The sequence below is a fragment of the Malaclemys terrapin genome, chromosome 10 (genome assembly GCF_027887155.1).
Source record: "Malaclemys terrapin pileata isolate rMalTer1 chromosome 10, rMalTer1.hap1, whole genome shotgun sequence".
Classification (NCBI taxonomy): Eukaryota; Metazoa; Chordata; order Testudines; family Emydidae; genus Malaclemys; species Malaclemys terrapin.
In genome coordinates, this window is record NC_071514.1 from 54326342 (window position 1) to 54343124 (window position 16783).

Consider the following 16783-nt stretch of genomic DNA (forward strand, 5'->3'; position numbering starts at 1 on the left):
CGTATTGCAATGGCTCAGTCTATCACTAACTGGGCAAGAGCCCATTGGAATGGCTGTCCCCGCATGCTGCCAGTTGAAGGATGTCTGCCTTACATCACTGTCTCCTTTAACAGTGGCTACCAACAATGACTGATGGGGGGGATGCAGGAAGGTGAGGTAGGACAAACCACCAGAGGTGGCTCTGACGGGCAGACATAATCCGGGAAGGGAAAGTCTCTGTGCAGTCTGATGCCTCATTTGCAATCCTAGTTCTAAGCCCTCTGCAAACTGCCGTAAGGGTGAGAACAAGACGGGACAGCTGGAACGGCAAGGCGAGTGTTGCATCTATTGAATCTCGCAGCCTAGCCCAGCTACCTGTCAGAGCTCACATCTACACACCAGCTCTAGCTGTTCAGTGTGGGCCTACAGCTTCCTTGTCAGTGTGTGAGTACCGTCGCTCTACTACAGCTTTCTAAGCTCTTTAAAATGGAAGGGGAAATAACACACTACCAACGTAGGGCTAAGCAAAGGAGCATTCTGCATGTGTAGATCGGCGTGGAGGAGGGGGTGACATCATTCCAGCAAGTGTGGCTCCCAGGGGTGCTGTTAGCACATGCGCTTGTACGTGTAGATGTAGGCTTTGCAGTTGGGACAAGTGTGGGTCACATCCTTGAAGTCGTCTATTAAACATGGAATCAAGCAGCAGCCCAGATCACATCTGGAAAAAGAGGGAGAGATCAAAGCCAAGTGAGCAGGGGCAGGGCATGGCAAGCACCATGGGGGCCTCTACTCCACCCCTCACAGCCTGGCCAACTAACTACACACACACCCCAGAACAGGGACACTGCTGCCACTCCAGACACCCAGTAAAACCTGCTCCCACTGAACCCCAGTGGCTTCCTTGGTAAGTCCTAGCATCCCTTTGGAGCCTGGTACAGACATCTCCTCCCCTCCCTCTCCCACAGGCTAAGAAGAGCAAAGCCTTTTAAGGGTCCATATTTAAAGAACACAGCAAAACACCTGATTTAACATCACTCACTGCTGGATGGAAGCTCACACTTGGGAGCGCAGGGACGCCCCGCAGGAAATTCCCCTTCCAGCTAAAAACCAGTCCCATCGCTCTGTAGAGAGATGCTCCCCATGACAGGAGCTTTCCTGACACCACAGTGAGTGCAGTGGAGGCAGCTTCCTGCTAGCACCAGAGCCTCTGGAGCAGCAGATGTACTAGGGAGTGGCCAGGACCCACCAGCAAGTGGCCTCAAGCCCAGCTAAGATGGAAGGCGAGGCAAAGGGTTGGTGCAGAGCCACACAGGGACAATCACACACACACTGCAGCCTGGGGTCCCCGTGGTGCCTCACTACCTCCTGGTCCAATTTCCTCCTCCGCCAGCAGCAGGCGAGAGGGGCTTCAAGGCCCAGTCCTGTGTGGGACTCTGTAGGGGATAAAGCCAGCTGGATGAGTAGCCAGTTAACGGAGAGGAGAGGTCAGTGCTACTTGGGCAAGTCCATTGCTTACTCCTTTAGTTCTTCCCTCCCCCAGTCCATCAGTGACCAGAGTGGAAGGCACTGGAGAATGGCAAAGTTCCTCCTCTTCCCGGCACGTACCCGACAAAGCAGCAGAAGAAGCCGAGGAGGAAGTTCATGAGCCCTATCTCATGTGTGATCGCGGTGGTGATGGCCTGCTGGCAGTGAGGACACACCGTCTGCACGGGGCTGCCCTGGAATATTTCTCCCTGCAGAACGGTGACCGTGGTTGCTGCCCCCGATGGTACAATGACAGTTGCTGTGTGGCCACCAGGAGAGGGGTAATGTCCCGCAGCCGGGTAATAGCCCATGGGAGGGTGAGGTCCTGGGGGTGGATAATAACCTGCCAGTGATAAACACACACAGTGAGAGGTCTTGGCACATTAACAAGCGATTCCTATGCCAAGTTTCTGAGCAGAGGGACTACGTTAGCACCCAGCTGCTCCGTGTTCCCCAGCTGGCTGGCTCTGTGGGCTCAGCACTGACAGTCAGTACACGGATTATGGTAATGCCTAGGGCCAGCCAGGATCAGGGCCCCACTGAGCTGGGTACTGTACAATGAGTTGTAGTTACGTTGTACCTCAGCGAGTGCAACCGAGGACTCTGCAGCCCTGTAACTGCTAACCCAGCACCTGGCTCTGCGCAGAGTGGGCACTGTGGAGAAAGGAACCGCACAGAGTCAGTCGCAGATTACCACCGACGCCTCTCCGGAAAGGCAGGCTGCAGGGGCCCGGGAGCGGAGGCTCCTTCCTTGGTGCTAGGAGACCCCAGTGAACATCTCCTCTGCTCACAGCACAGAACCCAGCACCACAGCTCTGGGAGTTCCTGAGAGTACATAGCAGCCACTGTGTTTGCCTGCCTGGTCCTGACAGTAACTGGCACCAGCTCACGGGACACCAGAGCCTATCCTGCCATGCCACAGAGAGCAGCGACTGTGTATTCACTAGCAGGGCAGCTGGCATGGTGAGAAGCCCAGGCTGCTGCGGAGAGCAGGCAACAGCCCAGTCAGATTTCTGGGCTCCCCTCAGTGCACCAAAACAAGGCATCTGGAAGGGGCACACATTCATAGGAGCTCCTGCTGAAAGCCATTCTCCACATTACCCAGCCCCTCCAGTACTCACCATGGGGCATGTAGGGCATAGAGCCATCTGCAGAAACGGGAGCGGGGATGTACCCCGGCTGCAGGGGTGGCTCGTACGGGGGTGGCCCAAAATCTGAAGGGGGCACAGGCATCCCATGGGGCTGGACTCCAGCAGTGGAGACTCCGTCTGAAAGGAAAGGCAGAAGGCATGAAGGGTTAGCTGGACTGGAAGGAGGTCGCTGGGGAGAGTGGAGGGGCGAGGCAGCGAGTGGCAAAGCACAGCTGAGCTGAGGTGTTCTAAGCCAGGTTGCAGTGGCAGCCAGGCCCCCAGCATATAGAGTGCAATATTAAAGGGGGCCTGGCAGAGACCAACCAGGTGGAGAAGACCAACTTAATATTGCAGTGAGGGCCACACCCACAACAGGGCAGTGCCAATGGGAAGAATGCAGCAAAACTGGAAACCCTGTGCTGTGCTAGAGGGAATTGGGAATGTGTCTCAGCCAAGCAAGATCTGCCAGAGAAACCCCAACATCTCCCCTTCCCAGCTCGGGGGCTTTAACACTCAGCGTGTTCGGGAGCAACTCATCTCCAGTGAAGATACTTCAGCAGGGGGCGCCCCTTCCTCCCAGCCAGTACTGGAATTCCCCTGCACAGGCAAAAGGTGCTGTGCCGATCCAGTCAAACCTAGAGCAGATCCCTGAGCACGGGGATTAAAGGCCCAAACTGTGGAAGGGGCATTAGCTGGAAACCAGCTGCATTTCGCTTGGGCACTGGCCTAACAGCCCCCTGCAGTTCCAGCCGACAGCTCAGTGCCTCACTCCCTGCTCTGCGACCATCTGAGCCGTGGCTGAGGTGAGTTCTGTTGCAGAGCGCTATGGACTCTATGAACTACAGTCAATTCAGTCTGGCCAGGTGGGGGAGCAGCCAGGACGAGAGGGGGATGGGCAGGACCATTTGGGAGCTGAACTGGCCTGCCAATACTCTCACACGATATCAGACTCTCCTGCATCTCCCCTCTGGCTGCAGCTGTGCGAGACAGGCGGGTTTCAGCCCCAGTGCTCCTTTGGGATCTCCACATCTAGCCAGGCTCCGAGATGGATACGAACTGGGGACCATGGAGTCCCAATATATATGCATCCACCCCAGGGGTGCACAGCAGGTCCCAACGGGCCTCCACCAGCAGCTTGGCTCCTTTTGCTCTTCGAGCACTAGGATTTTAGACCTGCCACAGCCACGCTGCCTCAGACTAATGTGCTGCGTGCTGCATTGTGTCAGCCATGCCTGCAGAGGCATCCCGGTGCTGGGTGTCTCAAGGGCCTCCTTGGACCCTGGGGAGCACCTGATCCATGCCCCAGTATAGACAGGCACTCGCTGCTCAAACCAAGCTGCAGAGTTACCGGGAAGCACAGCTCTCCCCCTTGCTCAACACAGGGGCAATGCCAGGGCATGGGCTGATACTCAAAGTGCAGTAAAGTCCCCGCAAAGCCGATTCACATCATTGCATTAAGGAGCTAAGAAATCCCACCCAGTTGCTACTAGCCGTTCCTCTGATTTTTTGGGAGGTACAAAGAATGCTGAGCAGCCAGCCTGACTCCAGTGATCCTGGGGCCAAGCATCTTCAGAAAGGAATTCTGGGAGACTCGTGAGCAGCCAATCACTATCCCTTTAAGGTAAAGGGCTCCTGGCATGCTGGGATTAATGCCCTCCTACCAGACAAGAGGTGCAGGCAAATGCACAGCCAGATGGGTTTGAGACAGGAGTTTGAGGAAGCATATCTTGGTACCTTTTCAGCAGGAGCAATGGGACCGGCTCGGAGCCCACCAAACCCCAAGTGGCCAGGAGAGCAGTGAGGCAGTATGGAGAGAAATACAGAACTGAAACAATTCTCTGGCTGTTTCAGTTCATGAGGGGTCCTGTGGCTATAGAGACCTTCTACAAACCTCAAGGAACTGTGCTGCATGCTCATCAGTTATACAGCACCGTGCAGCGGTGGCAAGATTTTGGGCAGGGCCTAGGTGTGAGGGGAGAAAAAGGGAGGATAGGATGGGAGGAGCTGGTATTGTGAGAAGCAGGAGGGGAGAAGGCCCAGTGGGAGAGCTCAGGGACTTTGTTTTAGACATGCTGGGTCTAAGGTGGCAGCAAGCCATTCAAGATGGGACACTGGAGAGACAGACAGAGAAACAAGACTGGACTGAAGATGAGAGGCAGATTTGTGAGGGGGTACAGTGGAGCCACAACAGCTGGTGAGATCATCTGGGGCAGGAGGAGGAGTCAAGGATGGATCCCCAAGAGACACCAGCTGAGAGGCAGGAGGTGGGAAAGCTCCCAAAGTTTGGGTCAGAACCCCTAGAAGAGCAGAGTTACTTGGAAGCCCAGAGAGACAAGGGACAGGCAGCAGGAGGGCAATCAACTGAGGCAGCAGCTGGGTCATGGAGCACAAGCAGAGGAGAGGAAGCGAGATTTGGCCAAGGGCCCTGGTGAGAGTGGTCTGCGTGGAGCCAGAGGCACGGGCTCCTCTACAGAGAGGAATGAACCTGCTTTGACTAAGCCTGTCACTTCTTGGGCGAGCACAAGAAATACACTGCTCAACTGGCAAATAGCTGAGTCACTGGCTGGCAGGTTCAGGAGACAGGAGAGGCAGGCCCTGCCACGCTGGGTTAGGGTCTGGCCTGCACAAAGAGTCACTTGGCTGGGTGACCAGACCTCTTGGGGGTCTGGGATGGTTTTATTACAGCTTCTCCAGCTGCCCGCTGCATCACAGACCTCTCCTTGCCTCCCTGTTAGGGAGTAAAGGGTCTGAAATCGAGGTGGAGCAACGTGCTGACTTCACTGCTGTAGAGGCTCTGCATTGACCCCAGTGCGCCCCACCCAGGAGTGTGTCTGTAAGGAGACCACCTGCCCCGGGGTTTCCCCTGCATCTGCCCTGCCCCCACTGCCATTGAGACTGGATCACAACATAGCCAGGATGCCCCATCCTCTGCAACTTACCTGACATGGTGGGTGGGCCATTCTTCTCTTGTAGTAGCGGTGCAGAAGGTCCCCCTGGGTAGGGTGGGGGCGGGTCACTGGACATTGCTTACAGCTGGTCTGCAAGGAAAAGAATTACAGTATATACAAACTCATCACCCTTGGAAGTACAGAGGCATCCACCCCCGCACACCCCCAGTGCAGCTCAATGCAGGCAGACAGGGAGAGCTTTAGGGTTACCGATGGGAACCAGATTTTTCCGGAAGTGTCATTTTTGTGGGATCCTAATCCAGCTCATCAATGGGCACTCGCTGCAACCTTAACACCCTGGGCTATGATCTTGTCCTCATATCTCCTGAGCTAAGCAGCTCGAGTTGGGGCCAGAACTCACAGAAAACCCATGGTGCTGCAGGCAGCATGGCTGCTGATTCGGTTACCCTTGGACCCTGGAGCCAGTGCTAAAATTAACCCAGCTCAGTGTTCAAGGTGCCATGCTGGAGGAGCTGAGCTTGCAGAGGGGATGCATAATAGTAGACTGTCCTAACCACTGCGGCATTTTTCATGAAAGGGAAAAATATTAACCCAAGTGTCCAAATTTGATTTTAAGTAACTACATTCTACCTCCCTATATTCTCCTGCTGTTTCAATTGGATACATTATCCTTCTTCGGGTCCTACTTAAAAAGGCTGTAGAGAGTTAAACAGCAGCTGTAGGTCACTGATGCAATTCCTGCATATATTTCCTAAATGCTTTGGGATTATTCAGGAGGGAAGCTGTTCTACCAAAGAGATCAACAGCATCATTGTAGGATCAGAGCTAGAGGATGCACGTCTGAAATAAACATAGGCCCTGAACTCTGGATCCACATTTCATTAAGGTTAGAATCAAAGCTCTGTCTTATGTTAAAAAGAACACCACCTAGGGGGCAAGAGCTGGAAGAAAAAGCCCATAAATCACTGAAGGAAATTAAATATTTGTTCCTAGAAGTGCCTAGTCAGCTTCTAAGAGAGACTTAGGAAAACGATCATCTTTAGTTTCCAAATAGTTTTACCTTTCTTCTCCCTAGACTGGGCAAATCAGATGCCCTGATTCAGTCAAGAAAATGACAAAATTCTTGTCTAAATTCTGTAGGCTGAAAGTCATGTTAATCTGATGAAGCTGTGTGAGGGGAAACACACACACACTTTATCAAATGAGCAAAATGATTTCCCCACACCCCAGAGGCGGATTTACAATAAAACACAGGGTGCCCTGGCATGGCCCCCCCACCCCAACGACAGGGGGCCTCAGGGCCGGGCAGCTGCAGGGGCAGAAGCTTGGTCCTGGGACTCCTGCTGCAGGCTCCACACCCACTGACAGCCAAGCTCCCCACTTCCCCTTCCTCCCAGCGCTTCCCCCGCCGCCAAAAAGCCGTTTGCCAGCGCTCCGGTCGCTCCAGGACGGAGGGGAGGAGCGGGGCCACAGCGCGCTCGGGAGAGGAGGCGGAGAAGAGGTGGGGGCAGGGCCTTGGGGAACAGGGTGGAATCAGGGCAGGGCGGAGCAAAGGCGGGCCCCCCACACTACTCCTACACGTACCCCCCTCCAGCCCCGTGCCGTGAGTGGCTCAGGGCAGGGGGCTGGGGTAGGGCAGGGAGCACCCCCACAACTCCAGCCCACACCCCCAGTCTTGACTCCTGCATCCCCCTGCCCTCCCTGACTCCTGCACCCCCCCCCACATTCCCATCTGCACCACTCGCACCAAATGGGAGCTGCCCCAGATAAGTGCTCCACACCCAATCTCCTGCCCCAACCCTGAGCCCCCTCCTGAATCTTGACTACTGGTCAGACCCTACACCCCAACCTGTTCCTGCACCCTAACTCCCTCCCAGACCCTGCACCCCCAGCCCCCTCCCGCACCCCAAATCCTGCCCAGACCTCGCACCCCAACATTTTTTCACTTTTTTTTTTTTAATAAAGCGCTCTTATCCAAAGCGCTTTACAATAGTTAGCTAACGGTACAAACAATATTTGGAAAGGTAAGTGGTCCGCCGAGACCCCCAGCAATTTTCAAGTGGTCTGTGGAAAAATAAGTTTGATTACAAAAATAATCAAGGTACCTCATTTTATTTTCATGTACTTCCTATTACTTATAGGAAGAGGAGGAAGAAAAAAAGAATGAAAAACAGGGACCGGGGGGGCGGGGGAGATAAGAGAGAATGCTCTTTTTCTTGGCTGGGTCCCAAGGAGGGGCCCCAAAAATGAAGCTGAGCACAGGGCCCCACTAACTCTAAATCCGCCACTGCCACACCCCTTTCTGGATGTGTTTCTGTATACATGTGTGGAGAGTGGCACAGCTGCTACAAAAGAACTTTGTATCTGCACAAATCTCCATTCAGGCCAGTGGTTGTCCCCTCCCTGTGTGAATCAATAGGGAAGATGCGTGGGCGGAAGGTCAGGATCCAGAAAGTCCTGGGTGTTTTATTTTGTACTTACTGGGAATGGCTTCTTTTCTGGATGTTTTAATGACTAAGAAAGCCCCCAGCAATAGAGCATGCTATCTAAAGCCACACTCCTCACGGAGACAGTGCACGTGCCAGTGGGAAACCAGGGCTCTCAGGGTCAGGACATTCCTCGGCAGATTATAAACTCATCACAATTGGAGCCTACATTTTGTCTTTTCACTAGGAAGTTCAGTTCAGGTCATGCGATCCCAGGCTGGTGTCAAGCACACTGGCAGCACTAGTCACCACTGGGTAGGTATGTAGATTATAGATAGCACTTTGTTGGGGGGCAAGAGCTGGGACTTGCCCGGGGGCTAGACTGAGACTGTGTGATAATAACAGAGTATTAATCATGGAGATCAAGCACTACCATACAGCCTTGTGATGATCAGACACATTCCTACCATTATTTCAAGACAGCTTTTCTACGTGGGTGAGGAATGCACTTCATATGGGAATCCATTTGGAAACTTCTCCCCCAACCAGGATCTTTCCTTGCTGCAGTCCGGACAACAGGGTCACTGGGAATGATCTGCTGAGCACCTCATGCTGAGGTAGGGCTCCTTAGTGGGAAGGGACAGGGAGAGGGAAAGGGGATGGGTATCAGTTTACCCGTAGGGCACTCATTTAGCAAAGCTTTAGATCAAGAGGACGGCTTATAGACAAGTTTATACAGCATTTCTTGCCCCTTGAGCAGTATTTCACAGTGATTGGCAAGGGGTAAGAAACACTATTTCCCCTCCAAATAGAAGCACATAGCTATTTTGAAAAACAAGCTGCAGCATGCACAAGATCTATCTATTCCCTGGTACTCCAGCCCCCAGAAACAGAGTATTTTTTAGGGTCATTGTTAACCATTACTGGCTATTGGAGCAAACGGCACTGAAATGCAGCAATAATAAAACTGCTCAGACTCTGCCAGCACAGAATTCACAGCATCACATCCACTTCTAGGGCAATTTCATCCCCTTAGGCGAGCCCAGCACTGAAGGACTGGGATTCCGGACTCCCATTGCAGGAGAGAAGGGGAAGTGTGACTTGGAGATGCCCAGAACTGGGATGTAATTTTTGCCTGCTCTACTACCACCTGTCTCTGAACCACGTGTCTGCTAAGTAAGGCAGATGCAGACAAGGCCTTGACATGAAAAATTAAACAAGGCAAGTATCTGAGTATGGACAAATCTATACAACAAACACTCGCCTTTCTCAAGAAACTTCAAACATGCAGCAAGTCTCCCCTGTAAAGCATTACACCCATTTAACAGAAAGCTAAATTGAGGCAGAGGGAAACTAACTTCCATCTGTTAAGACTTATAGCTCCTTTTGCCTGTTTAGTTTATTCTGCTCATATTTTTCCCAATGACCTTCCCTGTTTCTTTTATAACAGATCATTCAAAGCAACAGAGGGTTCTGTGGCACCTTTAAGACTAACAGAAGTATTGGGAGCATAAGCTTTCATGGGTAAGAACCTCACTTCTTCAGATGCAAGAGGCATGAATGAGGGGGGATTTGATAGCTACTTTCAACTACCTGAAGCGGGGTTCCAAAGAGGATGGAGCTCAGCTGTTCTCAGTGGTGGCAGATGACAGAACAAGGAGCAATAGTCTCAAGTTGCAGTGGGGGAGGTCTAGGTTGAATATTAGGAAACACTATTTCACTAGGAGGGTGGTGAAGCACTGGAATGCGTTACCTAGGGAGGTGGTGGAATCTCCTTCCTTGGAGGTTTTTAAGGCCCGGCTAGACAAAGCCCTGGCGGAGATGATTTAGTTGGGAATTGGTCCTGCTTTGAGCAGGGGGGTTGGACTAGATGACCTCCTGAGGTCCCTTCCAACCCTGATATTCTATGATTCTATGATTCAGATGTCTCTATTTATTTACTTAAGCCAGATCTACACTACAGACCTATATCAGAATAACTACATCACTCAGCGGTGTGAAAAATCCACACCCCTGAGTAACAGTTGTACTGACCTAACCCCACGTGTAGACAGCACTACAGTGGTTCTCTCATCAGCACAGTAGCATCTTCACTAAAGCACTACAGTGGCATAGCTGCACCAGTACACGAAGACAAGCCCTTAGATTTATGCTCTAGGGCACCCTTGATGTTATCTCAAAATGCATCGTAAATGCAGCGCTTGGGGAAAATCCATCAAACAATTAATCTTTGCCAATCTCCATTTTCAAATGCCTGAGGGAAAACAGTACTTATTTCAGAGTAGCTTAATCAATTTGCAGCATCTCTCTAGATCGTCATTCTATCAGAGTGACCTACAAAGAAAAAATTGGGTTTAAACCCTTTTTAGCTTAATTGAAATAACAGGAATATCAGGTCTGCTCTTCCCCATTTGTGCTTGGGATCTCCACGAGTGACTCACATATGGATTAAGAGCTCTCTCAGCACTGAATTGAAGAGGTATTAAATCCCAGAGAGCTGTTTTGCCTCACAGAGTGAGAGTTAAATAAGCGATAAACAAAAGCATTTAAACACTGATCTTTTCACTAAAATTCACTCCCCCCTCTCAATTGCTCAGGTATCACTTACTTGATACATGTAATCTCAATTATCCTAATAGTTCATGACTCATCCAGATAGTCTTCCAGGGCAGACAAGACCTAAATGTCTTCTGTGAAAACCCAGGGAGGGGGGAAATAGCCCAGGAGGCCTTCTTTATAAATCATAAAGCAGCGAGAGAGCACAAACCCACATTTTGTGTTTGCCAGTCACCTTAAAGGCGCTACAGATTTGGGCAGGGTAGGGCAAGAATTAAATACAGTAGATTTTTAAATCCTAACTCTCAGTCCAGAGATTATCCTGGCCACGAGCCTCTCTCCTGTTTCTAGGGCTAATACACATTTTTTCAGGGTGTGTGACAAACTTCTGCTCACTGGAAATAAGGATTAAGGACGCTTAAGGAATAACCCATCTTTTAAATACTCAGAGGGACTGACCCTTCAAGCAACCATTAAAACACGAACTGCTCACCCCTCTCTGCCTGTGGCTGCTAAATTGCCATGTCCTCCAAATTGAAACAAGTCAGGATGTTGCACTACAACATGTAAGTCAAGTTCATTCAGGATGTTAGGAGGGGAAAGAATGGGGTATCTCAGATGTGACAAAAACAAAGCCTTTGGCCCAGTGAAGAGCAGTGCTGACTGAGGCATTCCCAAAGGGCAGGCAGTGGTGATACCAATCAGTCAGAGGGCTCATCATCTATATACAAAGTTTCACTGGTTTAACTCAAGGTGCTATTTTAAACTCATGCAGTTAAAGGGCTGCAAAAGGTATGTGGATACTGTCAGTTTAAACTAGGCTTATTTCTGTTTAGCTTAAGTCTATTCTTAACTGATGGAAACGAAACTGAAATAAGCCCCCTTTTAAGCCAAAATAAGAGTGTCAATAAACTAGAGCAAATGTGTTTAGACAAAGCCTAAAGTGCTATAGGATCGAGGCAATGAGGTAGGACAGAAAGGATCTTCAGGGAACAGAGAAAAGGGACATACTAAACTATAGTCCCACAGGATCTGCCCATTCTAATAGACCAGGGGTCGCCAAACTGTGGCTCGCAAGCCACATGCGGCTCTTTTACCATTAAAGTTTGGCTTGCGGAGTCCCCCATGGACCCTATTCTCCACCTACCAGACTGGAGGTTGGGGGAGCTCAGGACCTCTGCCTTGCAGCAGGGTGGTGTGGTAGGGGCTTCTGTCCAGCGGGGACGGGGGTCTCGGGGCTTCAGCCCTACAGGACACACCTGCCAGGGCTCAGGGCTTCAGCAGGAGTGGGGCTGAAGCTCCAACCCCAGCTCCCAGCACGTGTGTCCCAGCTCTTGAACTTCTGAAGATTGCTGTGTATGGCTTGGAGGGCCAGTAAGTTTGGCTACCCCTGTAATAGGCAATGCGATTAAAGCGTTAGTTTCAAAGATTACGATGGCCCCAAGGGAGTGCTACGGTTTTCTGTGTGGGGGGTTGTTTTTTTTTTTTTACACTTCATTTGAAGAATTTTATCCACATGGCTCCCTTTCAACAACTGAACCCCACTGCTGGGCACACCAGTGTGTCATGGAAAATAACCCCCTCCAAGGATCGGTTTGGAAAAAACATGGTGGGCAGCAAGATCGCTCTTCTAAAATAATCAGAAGTGAAACAGATAATAAGGCTGGCAACTAAAATGTCATCATTAGGCTTCTGACTCACCATCCTCTTAAGAGGAACAGAGGCAGTTCACATCGTGCCAAGCTATTGGTTCAGGTTGTGATTTTGCAGACTCAGCAAGACAGCTGCACAACAGGTCAGGGTCAGGATGTTTTCTTTGCTACAGAAAGGGCTAATAACTGAATTAGTTTGTAAATGAAAGTTTAAATTCTGTATAAACAAATGAGGCCATCGAAGTACTCATCCCTTTTCCCATTGTAAGAATGTGCCCATAAAGAGAAACATGTAAAGGCCAAGAAATATCTGTACACGCCCTGTTTCTCTAAGGTGTATGCAGAAAGCCTGAAAGCTGCTAGCCCCCTAAAAAGAAGCTGCCGTTTTGCCTGCTTGTTTTTAACACTAGAAACATGGCTTGTTCTACCCTGTTACTGCTGGAGGACTCTACGGCTGTCTGGAGAGCTAGTGGCTGGTGACACCACAAGATGCTGAAATCGAAGCTATAGGGGGAAGAGGGTATTTTTGTCAGACCGTTTAAACCTCTATTTTTCCATTTGCTTTTTGTTAACAGCGAACTCAAAACGCTGGCCAATCTGTTGGGAGCTGAATCTTTAACAATGGTATTTTCCCTCCACCTTCACAGGAGGGCTGACGGCCCTCTTGGAGGACTAGAGAAGAAAATCAGGGAAGGCAAAACTGGACATTCCTGACATTGCTAAGATTAAAAAAATAATCTGTCAGGTTTCATTTATACATCATGAAGCAGGAAAAAAGCCACGAACAATTTCCACGCTCTTTGCAAGTCACTTTTGAGTAGCACCACACTGTTCAGTATGCCAGCCTTCAAGACAGATCAGGAGCTACACCCTCTTCTGGGGATCATTCAGGTGAAAGGCTAAAGCAGACATGCAAAGGAAACAAAATATGGGCTTGTGCCCTTTTTGCTCCTGATGTATTTGAGAAACAAAACTCAGGCCCTTCATATTTGTTTTTGTTTGTTAAGCAGGGAGCATTCTGCTCGATTTTTCATTAGAAATTCAGGTCTCGGCTAATGTGGCAAAACTAGGATTACAAGTCAGTATCATAAGCACCAAGGAAACAAAATGCAAGCCATTGAGATATTAATTGAATATCTGAATTAATTTAATATGAATTAAAATCACTTCCTAAATCTTGTTTGGTTTAAAATTAATTTAATTCAAACACCTGACAAACCCACAGAATTAAAACTCTGTTACAGATTTAGCATCCCAGGCCCTTCAATTAAGGACGGAGAATGCTTCCAATGTACATCTCTGGGCCCTACAAGATCTCCAGCACAGCAGAGAGCAAAAGGCTCAAGATTCCAGATACTGCTAAACAAGCAGAATTCTCCCACTTTTCCCCCAGCAAAAAACAGGGCACAGACCCAATTTTGAGTTTCTTTTACAGGTCTCTTTTCAGAAATGTGTAGCTTGTAAAGCTCTTTGGAATCCTTCAAGATCAAAGGCACTAAAGACATTAAATATATTTTACAAAGTATAAAACTAAAGCATGTTCTGCAGTCTGGGGAACATGCTGGGAAGCGAGGAAAAGAATAAATGACAACTGAACCTGACACCACACCTGGCTAGGTTGTACTCTCCCTTTATCTCATCCAGGCACTTACATTGAGAGTACCTACTCACAAATGAACACTTGTTACCAGATACTGGGCAAGACAGCAAAGGGGTGTGACTACAGTTTGCATGAGCAGTGGAAATGGTTAGAAATCCAGTTAGATCTAATGAAAGGTCAGTTATGTTTCTGAACTACTCTACTGTATTTTCCTGGGCACAGGCTGTGTGTATTTAGCATTATCCTCCAGGACCAGAACCACACCATGCTGAAAGAGCCAGCTCTACACCGGTAGCCTCTTCCCAAAACACCTTGAAAAATAATTTGCCACTCACACCCTCCTGCCAGCTTCCAGCTGTAGAAATATTGATGCTTCCAGGATGGCAAGTTTCTTTGGTGCAGGGCTGGAGAGATCCGCTGGCAGAGCAGGACAAAAACACCACACACACACACACACACACACACACACACCAACAACGTTCACCTTGGCAAATCCATCTAGGGTGACCAGACAGCAAGTGTGAAAAATCAGGACAGGGATGGAGGGGTAATAGGAGCCTATATAAGAAAAAGACGCAAAAATCTGGTCACCCTAAATCCATCCGAGTCAGACAGATAATGCTGCTCATCCCTGTTCTACAGCCTGCATTTCTCTGCAGGAAGATCTTGGGTTCCAGTCACCGCTGAGACACTCATTCTATCACATGACCCTGGGCAAGTCACTTGACCTTCCATGTGCCTCAGTTAACGCAGCTTGAAAACTGAATAAGTAGAAACCTCACTGAAAAACAGATGCTGCATCCAAGGCAAGATTCCCAGGGAAATAAATTACAAGCACAACGAAACAAACAGCATGCTGCTGTTACGGTTCACCTGCTCCTCGGCCAGAAAAATCAGATTTGTTTTTCCCCACCCAGCTCCCCAACAAGGGAATCAGGAAAAACTGCAAACAAATTCCCAACTAAAACAAAGGCCGATTCTCTCCCAACATCCCTCAAAGGGTTACACTGTAGGAGGAGCACTCAGAAGGACCAGTGCTGTACCATTTGTGCCTCCAGGTGGGCTGCTTTGATCATGCACCGTTTGTCTTCAGCATTGACAATGCCAGAGCCGAGTTAGCAGGAGATGGTTAACTTGAACATTTAAAACAAGCCTGCTTAAAAAAAAATTAAAATTAAACAGCAAACTAGGCTGCAGCTCTTTGCTCTACACTTAAAACTAAAACCTTAACCAGAAACCAAACCCCAGCCTTGATACTGCTAAATGAGAGCATACAAGGACAGCTCAGGCACGCGTTCTGCTTTGCACCATCAGAGCAATTGTATTTGTTTCTTCAGACATTTTTCTAAGTATGACATGGAGACCCAGCACACACACTAGGCTGTAGCATTAATCATTGAGAAATTAATATCCCCACAATTACTTGCTGTCTTGCCCTATGCGGACAGTGAAGTGGATTCAGAACAGGCTGCAGTATTCTGGGTGTTATAGTGGATGTAATTAACTCACCTAAAACGAACAGCAGAACCCAAATCTTAATTCTTCTGTCCCTTACAAGTCTCTGCTCTAGAACGGCTCCAAAGCTAGAATGGCAGAGGTGCTGCAAGCCAGAACTGAGACACGTTGGCAGAGAAGTTTGCACGTCTCACTGTGGGCTCAATCCAATGCTCCATAAATTCAGTGGAAACTCTCCCCTTGACTTCAGTGGCAGTTGGATAGGGCCCAATACCTGGATCTAATCTCTAGTCTAAAGTTTCATAAACCCCAAATCACAATCTTGTCCAGAGCACTATAACTAATGTAGTCTAATAATCTGTCCAGCAGAAATCTGTGCTAGGCTTGTTACATTATTTTGTAGTTTAACACCTTATTGAGTGAAATAAGATAAATGTTCCTATTTTAGATAAACTCTAAATGCAGCAATTCTGCAAAGAATTAGAAAGTTCATCACTGCATATACAAAGTGCTTCTCTTCCTATTTCTTCTGCTGGAATGTGTAGTTTAATAAGTTACTGTTTATTGCAATAAAATGTATCCCATGAAACAAGCAGGAAGGACAAGGATGAGTTCATGACGCAGTTGGCTTGTTCACACTTGAAATGTTGCAGCTGCACCACTGTCGTGCTTCAGTGTAAAGTGTAGACACAATCTACACTGACAGGAGGGGTCTCCCATTGGCATAGGAATTCTTCCATCGACCTAGCACTGTCTACATTGGGGATCAGATCGTTCTAACTACATCGCTCAGGGGTGTGGATTTTTCATTTTCTCTCTCTGCAGATATTCTTATCTTAGCACTAGTGAAGTTGTGCTTGCTTGCTATAAATGTCACGTAGCTGTTGTTACTGAAGACTTGTGAGAAATATTCTCCAAGTCATTTTGATTTTTCAGATTCCATGGTCATTTCTAGCAAGGATACATGGTCTTGCAGTGAAAACAGAAGCCTGGGAGTCAGGAGATGTGGGTTCTTTTCCCAACTCTGCCACAGACTGAGACACCATGGGCAGGTCACAGATGATCTGTACCTCAATTTCCCCATCTGCAAAATGACAACACTAACTCAGTGATGGTGTTAGGTTCAGTTAATATTTGCAAAGGGTCTGGAGATACTCAACCAAGGCTTATGGAAGATAAAACTTCCATCTAGAAGGTAGACGCCTGGCAATGAAAGACCTTCGATTTTGGATAGCATGCTAAGCTAGGCACAGCTTCAGGACACCTTCCTTGGGCTAACAGAGATGCGGATGGGGCATAATCACTAAGGCAGTGTTCCAGAGAAAGACTCACTAAGGATGGTTCAATGATGAGGGCACTAACCTAGGACTTGGGAAACCAGGGTTCAATTCCCTGCTCCACTTCCTTTGTGACCTTGGGTCTCTCTGTGGCTCAGTTCCCCATCTGTAAAATGGGATAACAGCCCTGCCCTACTTCACAGAGGTGTTGCAAGCAAGCATTAAAGATTGTGAGGTGCTCAGATACAATGGTAAGTACCTAAGACAGAGAAGCT

The 16783-nt window shown here is 49.0% G+C and overlaps 1 protein-coding gene across 1 annotated transcript in view; it reads right to left on the bottom strand.

The window, feature by feature from the left end:
* Nucleotides 1-492: 492 nt before the first annotated feature.
* CDIP1 (cell death inducing p53 target 1) overlaps nt 493-16783 on the bottom strand; it is a 30637-nt gene continuing 14346 nt past the window's right edge. Inside the window, exons 2-5 of the mRNA XM_054042593.1 lie at nt 5573-5671; nt 2625-2771; nt 1585-1846; nt 493-697 (exon numbers count right to left, since the gene is read on the bottom strand). Coding sequence (XP_053898568.1) covers nt 586-697; nt 1585-1846; nt 2625-2771; nt 5573-5657 — 606 coding nt within the window. The 5' untranslated portion in view covers nt 5658-5671 and the 3' untranslated portion in view covers nt 493-585. The remainder of the gene's footprint in view (nt 698-1584; nt 1847-2624; nt 2772-5572; nt 5672-16783) is intronic.